Raw genomic sequence first — 9742 nt, 5'->3', positions numbered from 1 at the left:
AGGTGATTGTGGTGTTTTATTTCACCTCATCAGTCTTGTCTTAGGTGATTGTGGTGTTCTATTTCACCTCATCAGTCTTGTCTTAGGTGATTGTGGTATTCTATTTCACCTCATCAGTCTTGTCTTAGGTGATGGTAGTGTTCCAATTAACCTCATCAGTCTTGTTTTTTTTTACTCTTCCTGTACTGTTGTAGAAGTCAAAAAGTGTGTTGAAAGACAGACAGGTGTAAGTGATTAATCAACATGGAAAATGGTGAACTATACACACTAAAGTTGATCCTTATTGATGTTAGAAATGTGCACATACTTTGAACTTCAGCAGCCGAAAAGATGTGTTGAGATGCGAACTGGCCCTTCATTTTGTCTCCTGGACCCATAATGGAGAAAACTTCTACCCACTTTCTGGTTGATAGACTGGAGAAGAAATTAAAATACACCCACTTCACGTTAAAGAATAAACAAATAAAGCCTAATGTTGACCGGGAAAAGCAAAATAAAGCCTAATGTTGATCTGAACAACCAAAAACAAAGTTACTGTTGGAACAACCAAAATCAAGCTTAATGTTGGTCAAGATTTGTTTGTTTGTTTTGAATTTCGCGCAAAGCTACACGAGGGATATCTGCGCTAGCCGTCCTTAATTTAGCAGTGTAAGACTAGAGGGAAGGCAGCTAGTCTTCTGAGAACTAAATCCACTATGTTAAAATAGATCTGAGAACGAGATCTATCGATTAAAACCAGAACTTCTGAGAACCAGATCTACCGCGTAAAACATCTGAAAACCAGATCCACTGTGTAAAACCAGAACTTCTGAGAACTAAATCCACTATGTTAAAATAGACCTTCTGAGAACGAGATCTATCGACTAAAACCAGAACTTCTGAGAACCAGATCCACTGTATAAAACCAGAACTTCTGAGAACTAAATCCACTATGTTAAAATAGACCTTCTGAGAACGAGATCTATCGACTAAAACCAGAACTTCTGAAAACCAGATCCACTGTGTAAAACCAGAAAATCTGAGAATCACAAATCTCTGAAGAAAATATGAATTTCTGAAAACATCCGTTCAGATTCTCACCTTCTCCAAAAGAATTTGAGTTATTATGTTTTTTGCTGTAAAAGATACAACTCAGAAAAGAACTCAGATGTTCACTGTAAAAGCATGTACTGACAGAAGACTCAGAATATCTAAAGCTCGTGTCCACAGAAAACTCCAGCGGCATGGTACAATAATATATATATATGTATGTATACAAGGAGTGAGTATACATCTCTCTAATTATATTTACATATTTTAGTACATCCATCACCACTGTTTGTGCATGTAGGTATATACTTGTTTACATGAAAATTAAATGAGTAATGAAAAGCCACGTATAGTTAGTTATTCTGTGTGCTTCACAATTGCCAGGGGAATGGAGTTCAAGTCTAAACTCTATCAGGTTAGATAAACATCATTGATAATGGCCCTGGCTTTAAATCCTTTGAAATAATCCGATGAGAACAATGTTTCTGTGTTTACCAACGTGAAAGAGTGAAATCTGAACTTTAGTATAAGTCCTTATGTTTTATAGTTTAACTTGTATCTTCGGGAAAAGTCCAAAGAAGAAATAGGCAAGTAGCTAAGCACGTTTGTGATGCCACCAGGTGGCCTTCTGTAACTAAGCTACACCAATTAAGTTTATGCTATGAACGTTTGATCAAGCTTTCTAGACTGCGAAACCGGATGTTATTTTGTAAATAAAATTGAGGCGATGTATACAGTTAGAATGTAAAGTATAATATTTATTTGTCTGTCTAATAACAATATCCTCCCTAAACGTCGGTCATAAAACGGCTGTTACGTTAATGTTGATATCGAATTGACAATATTTTTCTAAACCACTTATATATTAAAGAATAACAACAAAACCTGTAAAGATTATTCTATCATTAGTTGAATTATCGTGATTTTATGTGCAGTATTAGATTGGACAGTGTAGTCCTTGTAGTGATTAAATATTTGACTTTCAACTGTTAGTGGTTAGCGTTCCGAGCATGCGTATTGTGATGGTGGTGAACACGCTCGCAGTTTCAGCTGTGGGTGATTTATAAAAGTGGCAGTCACTCCCGTCATTTTGTTTAAAGCTAGCCAAAGCCCTTGTGCCGGTGGTTGCTTTCCAATAGTTGAAGATAAAGACTGCTATGCCTGAGCCCTAGAAGGCACTGTTCGGGTTGTAAATACAAAACACCATTTACATACTTATTGCCCATCTTTTGTACCAAAAGAAGAAAATAATGTAACTGAACCACCACGTGGAACGTACAACAATACGAATGTGTAGGATGCAGCAATGCATGTATGGAGATTGTTAAAATGTGAATGTTAAACGTTTAACACTACAAGTGTGAAATATATAACAGTATGAATGTGGAACGTATAAAAATGTGAGCATGGAGAGTAGAACAAGGATACTGGAAAGTGACCTTAGAGTGTTTAACAAAACGACTGTGTAGGATGCAGCTGTATGAGTATATGTCGAATTTGTTTCTTGCAGACTTTTGTTGGTTTTAATCTGACCACAACTGTTTAAACTTAACGATTTGGTTAGTTCTACAAGTGTATTGTTTGAAAAGTTTAGTGTACTTGCGAGACTCGATTCTGTAACATTTCGACCAAGAACGAGGTTTATTATTAGCTACAGTTCATCATCGCCATTAGGCTTACCTGTCATGACTGGGCTGTTACAGCTTTTAAATAACAACTCAATTACTCACAGTTCATCATCGCCATTAGGCTTACCTGTCATGACTGAGCTGTTACAGCTTTTAAATAACAACTCAATTACTCACAGTTCATCATCGCCATTAGGCTTACCTGTCATGACTGAGCTGTTACAGCTTTTAGATAACAACTCAATAACTCACAGTTCATCATCGCCATTAGGCTTACCTGCCATGACTGGGCTCTTACAGCTTTAAGATAACAACTCAATTACTCACAGTTCATCATCGCCATTGGGCTTACCTGTCATGACTGAGCTGTTACAGCTTTTAGATAACAACTCAATTACTCACAGTTCATCATCGCCATTAGGCTTACCTGTCATGATCAGATTACTGAATGGAGATAAAATTTTCCTATTATTGAATAAAGAAATCAACGGAAAACACAGAGAGAGAGAGAGAGATAAAGAAAGACAGACTAATAAATTATGTGAGAGACCTAGATGTAAAAGTTCAGAGAAAAAGAAAACAAAACAAAGATGGCGTTAGACAATATGATAATCAAGAAAAAAAACACAGCTGTTTGTTTTCTCTCTTTCTTCAGGTCAAAAATGCAACCTTTGAACCGCTTGTGCAGACATCAGCCGAATCCCGGAATGTCCAGTTTATTAGGGTTACGTCTGTGGATGATTGTTTTAACTCCCGGAATGTCCAGTTTATTAGGGTTACGTCTGAGGATGACTGTTTTAACTCCCGGGATGTCCAGTTTATTAGGGTTACGTCTGAGGATGACTGTTTTAACTCCCGGAATGTCCAGTTTATTAGGGTTACGTCTGTGGATGATTGTTTTAACTCCTGGAATGTCCAGTTTATTAGGGTTACGTCTGAGGATGACTGTTTTAACTCCTGGAATGTCCAGTTTATTAGGGTTACGTCTGTGGATGATTGTTTTAACTCCCGAAATGTCCAGTTTATTAGGATTACGTCTGAGGATGACTGTTTTAACTCCAGGAATGTCCAGTTTATTAGGGTTACGTCTGAGGATGACTGTTTTAACTCTGGAACAGAGGTGCTCTTGCCAGAGCACAAACCACCATGTTAGTGACTGTGCAGTTGGCTTTTTAACAAGGAAAAAACTAAAAACTGTTCAAAAATTAAGTTATGTTTACTGAGGTGAAACCAACAGTAGTTTAGCAGTAAGTTTCTGGACTTACAACGTTAAACTTCGGGTTTAGATAACTGCAGTGGGCAGAGCACACGTAGCCCATTGTAAAGCTTTATGATTTACAAGAACTACTGAGGTTAAAGATATCTCATTAGACATATTTTGATAATTCATACATACGGAGGGATGAATATGCTAAATAATGTCACGTGTCAACCAGATCTGTCGTAAAATCGCGGTGGAAAGGAACATATCAGAAATATATTTTGGCATTGGTTGGCGGGGAGATGTCATCGAAAATGGACCGTTTTGGGAATAGATGGGCAAGAGTCAGAATATTCAGACACAAATATTTGTTCAGATCAGAGATTTATAATTTCTAAGGTGGAGATATCCCTTGTACTTAAGTGCATTGGAAAATAAAAGAATATGAATCAACGTAGGCAACAAGACTATCTATAAAAAGACTTGTAACAAGTCGTAACCCATTCGTGGTTAGCATAAAACTTATTACACACTTGTTCACTGGTCAAACTCCCAACTGGCTCAGCCTTAAGGCTGTAGGCTTACGATGCTGCAAATCGAGTTTCGATACTCGTGTTGGGCAGAGCACAGGTAGCCCACTGTGTATCTTTTCGCTTAGCAAAAACCAAACCATTAGTCAAACTTATACAACAAACATTCTATCAGCATTTCTTATTGTTACCAATCTTTGTCTGTTATCACAAACACACAAAAGTATTTTATTTCGTCAATGTAAGATCTTATTTCTATAGGCAACGTTACTGGGGTAATTTGCTATTACACTTTTATAACTGGAATTTATGTGCACAAATATGACGCTCTTCGCCCTCTGTACGGCATGTGTGTAAACACAATTATCCAGGGAAAAAAAATCAATGGAGCTTTCATGACCACCTCCTCGATATCGCGAATCCAAGCAACATAAATGTACGGCTTATATTATTAGGGCTAGAGACTACTGTGTTGTTCAGAATAATACAACGTGTAACAATTTTAAACTCCCGTGGTGTTAGCAACAAGGAATTTAGTCTATTAATCACCATGACAACCGGTGAAATCTCTTCTCTTAGAAACGCGTGAACTTGTACAATAATTATAAGGGATGTATGGTTTTATTCTCATATCAAATACGAAGGAAACATAAAACGACGTCAGCTTGCACTAAAAAACCATCCATTCTAAATTACTTTTTTTTGTATTTCGAGAAACCTGTTTTTAATAATTATTTGTTATGAAAACATTACTAACATTCGTGGTGTTTTCAGATTTAAACGTCTTGATGCTACCTACCTCTTTCTTCTTGCTGCTATTTTTACAAACTAAACAAATATATTTGTCATCTTACATATTTTATCATATTGTTCCTATTTTTAAAATTTAGGAAACTTTAACACTAAGTTCAATATCGAGCATCACCTATGTTTACTCCTATATTTACTTTACTTCGCGGAGCTCTCCTGTAACTTCTAGGGTCACCTATGTTTACTCCTATATTTACTTTACTTCGCGGAGCTCTCCTGTAACTTCTAGGGTCACGTATGTTTACTCCTACATTTACTTTACTTCGCGGAGTTCTCCTGTAACTTCTAGGGTCACGTATGTTTACTCCTACATTTACTTTACTTCACGGAGCTCTCCTGTAACTTCTAGGGTCACGTATGTTTACTCCTACATTTACTTTACTTTGCGGAGTTTAATAATAACACATTTGTTTACTTATTGTGTAATGATAATATGATATATTTATTTATTGTTTAATAATAATGTATCTATTTATTTATCGTTTAATAATAAAACATTTGTTTATTTATTGTTAAACAATAATATATTTGTTTATTTATTGTTGATTAATAACATATTTCTTTTATTTATTGTGTAATAATAAAACATTTATTTTATTTATTCTTTAATAACAACAATTTTTTATTGTGTAATAATAAAACATTTATTTTATTGATTATTTAATAATAATATATTTATTTAGGATCCACCCCCGAGTATTCTTCTGTATCTTCTTTTCTTTCTTATGTAATTTAATAATATAATTGTTTATATTATATTGAGTGTTTTGTACTTATTTCTTGAATTTTAACAAAATCTGACTTTGAAATTTTAAAAAATCGAATGAAATACCCCCCCTGGAGACGAGAGAGTTAGTCTTACAGTAGGACATAATTTAGTTATAACGGTTTAAAAACTCACCCACATATCCAAGAGTGGCGACGACGAGGAACTGGAAGTGTCAGAAAGCCTGATTTAGGTTCAACACCAGTTTCTTCATCGTCTGGTTCGTCAAGCTTAATTTCAGGAAGTTCATTTTGTCTAATGTCAGTTTCCATTATGTCGAAACAACGTCAACATTTAAAACCAATCGCAAGCATGTAAAACTGCCCGTTTACATAAAAACTGTTTTTTCAAATCCTTTATTGACTAAAACCATAACAATAATTTTGAGTTTGGGGATGTGATAATGGGTCATGATAACGTGAAACAAGTATTAATCTACGGAATACAGAACTTGTGCTAACGTAAAATTATCCAAAGTTTAGGCCTTTCTTGGGGTTAGAATATTTTAGAAAAGACATCTCTCCGAAGCGTAGAAACAGTTCTAGTCATGCAAAGCTCTGTTCGTTTTAAATGACTGTTTGACGGAAATCGATAATGACTAAGTACGAAAGAACGCAGCAACCGCGGCAAAACTCGAAAGGATCCCCTGCTTTCTATTGGTAAATCGGTTCAGAATTCGTTCATCAAAATCTCTCTAAAAGACCTGCGGAATGGAAAGTTCTAACGATGACGTCAGAGGAGCAATACGGTCGTGATACAGGAGGGAAGTTATCGTACTGTCGACCTTACATAGATAAAAATGTCTAGTAGACGGACAAGTAGCATCGCACATGAAGTAAGAAATTTACAACCATTCCTGAGCTCAGGCAAGAAAACAATGAGTTTGTTACAACTTGATCCTAAAACAATTTCTCAAAACAAGCACTCTTACATTATTATTGGTGGTCGTTCCTAAAACAAGCACTCTTACATTATTATTGGTGGTCGTTCCTAAAACAAACACTCTTACATTATTCCTGGTGGTCGTTCATAAAACAAACACTCTTACATTATACTTGGTGGTCGTTCATAAAACAAGCACTCTTACATTATACTTGGTGGTCGTTTTTAAAACAAGCACTCTTACATTATTATTGGTGGTCGTTCCCAAAACAAACACTCTTACATTATACTTGGTGGTCGTTCATAAAACAAACACTCTTACATTATACTTGGTGGTCGTTCCCAAAACAAGCACTCTTACATTATTATTGGTGGTCGTTCCTAAAACAAACACTCTTACACTATTATTGGTGGTCGTTCATAAAACAAACACTCTTACATTATTATTGGTGGTCGTTCCCAAAACAAACACTCTTACATTATTATTGTTGGTCGTTCATAAACCAAGCACTCTTACATTATACTTGGTGGTCGTTTTTAAAACAAGCACTCTTACATTATTATTGGTGGTCGTTCCCAAAACAAACACTCTTACATTATTATTGGTGGTTTATTAATGTTATATTTGAAAGCATGAAATTTTTAACTTACCACCCATTAACTGAAGTTTTCAACCACACACTGTTAAACAGCAAGAGACCAAAATTCTGAATATTAATTCATTGGTACAATGAATTCCTATGTTATTTGGGTGATTTAGATAAACTACCTGTATGAAATCTAAATTGGTAAGGTAATTTATCCCCCCCCCCCCAGTAGCTCACTGGTACATCAACAGACAGGTTTCTGGTAAATCTGAAGGTTTATAACGCTAAACCCCGGTTTCGATACCCGTGGTGGGTACAGCACAGATATCCCATTGTGTAGTTTTGTGCTGAACAATAAACAAACTAATAACGGTTAGAAAAGTTAAGATTTACAGGCTTGGTATGATGATTTAAAAATAACTAACAAATTAGCAACGTTAGTAGAATACTGGTCTCCTTACACGTTCCAATTACTTATTTAAAGACACTATCGTTGAAATACAATTCGTTTATTAAAACTAAATACAATTTTACAGTGATCTTTAGTATTATTTTGATTTAATATTGTAATATCATCTTCTAAATACTGACCTTTAACAAATTGAAAATTTTAAACCAAATTAAAGGTATTTTAAAACACAGAGTGGTAAAATGGAAAGTCGGTAGAATAAAGCTACATTGTGGGCTATCTGTGTTGTGCCCACTGCGAGTATCGAAAACCGGTTTCTAGCGGTGTAAGCCACCGTCTATCTGCTGTGTCACAATAGAGAATCGAACCCTGGATTTTAACATTGTAAGTCCCACTGGGAGATAAAAAAAAAGAAAGATGTGTTTGCTGTTTCGGTAAAGTTTAAATTTTGTACAAAAGTTTTACAAATGAGACAAGAAACTTTATTAAGTAAACTTAGTTAAATGATTTTTTGTATAAAGTATACAGAATTTTATCAGCATAAGTCAAATGGTTCCAATAACGTTTTAACAGAACTTGTAATGGACACTGGGGGGCCGTTTTAACAGAACTTGTAATGGACACTGGGGGCCGTTTTAACAGAACTTGTAATGGACACTGGGGGCCGTTTTCACAGAACTTGTAATGGACACTGGTGGGCAGTTTTAACAGAACTTGCAATGGACACTGGGAGGCCGTTTTAACATAACTTGTAATGGACACTGGGGGGCCGTTTAACAGAACTTGTAATGAATCTAGAAATTTCGCTGGCACTTTATGTAAACTTGGAATATCGTAAAGAAACTGAAGTTTGAAAAAATGTTTTTAAGCTTAAATATTATTTTTTTTTTACTAATTTGAAATACATTAGTTTAATGTTATCCATTTTTACTATATTTAAAAATGTATTATTGGTATTAGTTTAATTTATAACAATTTGAGCATAAAATGTTATTTTTAAATTAAAGAGTTAGATAAATCGGCAGATATTAATTTAAGATTGAAATATTTAAAATGATAATTATTTTTCATTGACAAAAGCAACGAGAATGGAAGAAAGTAGTTTTTACGGTAGAAATACAGTTGTACGTTTCACAAACGTTTCGTTTATCACGGCCAGGGTTTCGCCAGAAAAAGACATCATCAGGTCGTAATAAACGGAACGTTTTTGTAAAACACATAACTGTCTTCGTTTTCGTCAATTCTGTAAACGTTTTTTTGACTAACTACAAGTATAAAATCGTTAATATTTTTTCTAAGAATTTTAAGATTCCAAAATTTGTAGTTTTATGACTAACTACAAGTATAAAATCGTTAATATTTTTTTTCTAAGAATTTTAAGATTCCAAAATTTGTAGTTTTATTTAAACTTTAAATTTAGAACATTTTTTTTTTACTTTTGAGTTTCCAGTTACTACATGTTTAAATAAAGGACCTGAAAATACGTTTACTAGTACAGAACTAAGTATAACGCCCAACTTCATCTAATTTTAAATTATCAAAGAAATTATTATAGTTATAGATAAGGTATTTGATAAGTTTGTTGTATTTAAAATTGACAACTAATAACATACATTGTTAATACAGTATTCGTCACACTATAATAAATTCAAACAAAGATTTTATGAATCAAATAATTTATGTTAATTATGTTAATTTATGATAATTTAATTTATCAAATAATTTAAAGATTTTATGAATCAAATAATTTATGTTAATTATGTTAATTTATGATAATTTAATTTATCAAATAATTTATGTTAATTTAATTTATCAAATAATTTATGTTAATTTAATTTATCAAATAATTTATGTTAATTTAATTTATCAAATAATTTAAAGATTTTATGAATCAAATAAT

The 9742-nt window shown here is 33.9% G+C and overlaps 1 protein-coding gene across 1 annotated transcript in view; it reads right to left on the bottom strand.

Moving 5' to 3' along the window:
* The window catches only part of LOC106472362 (cAMP-specific 3',5'-cyclic phosphodiesterase, isoforms N/G-like), a gene marked incomplete at its 3' end in the record, with an annotated part of 25658 nt that extends 19151 nt beyond the window's left edge, over nucleotides 1–6507 (bottom strand). Inside the window, exon 1 of the mRNA XM_022400950.1 lies at nucleotides 6100–6507. Within this exon, the coding sequence (XP_022256658.1) occupies nucleotides 6100–6236 (137 nt within the window). The remainder of the gene's footprint in view (nucleotides 1–6099) is intronic.
* Nucleotides 6508–9742: the final 3235 nt, after the last annotated feature.

The sequence above is a fragment of the Limulus polyphemus genome, unplaced genomic scaffold (genome assembly GCF_000517525.1).
Source record: "Limulus polyphemus unplaced genomic scaffold, Limulus_polyphemus-2.1.2 Scaffold5274, whole genome shotgun sequence".
In the NCBI taxonomy this organism is placed as follows: Eukaryota; Metazoa; Arthropoda; class Merostomata; order Xiphosura; family Limulidae; genus Limulus; species Limulus polyphemus.
This window is presented reverse-complemented; position numbering and strand designations above follow the sequence as displayed.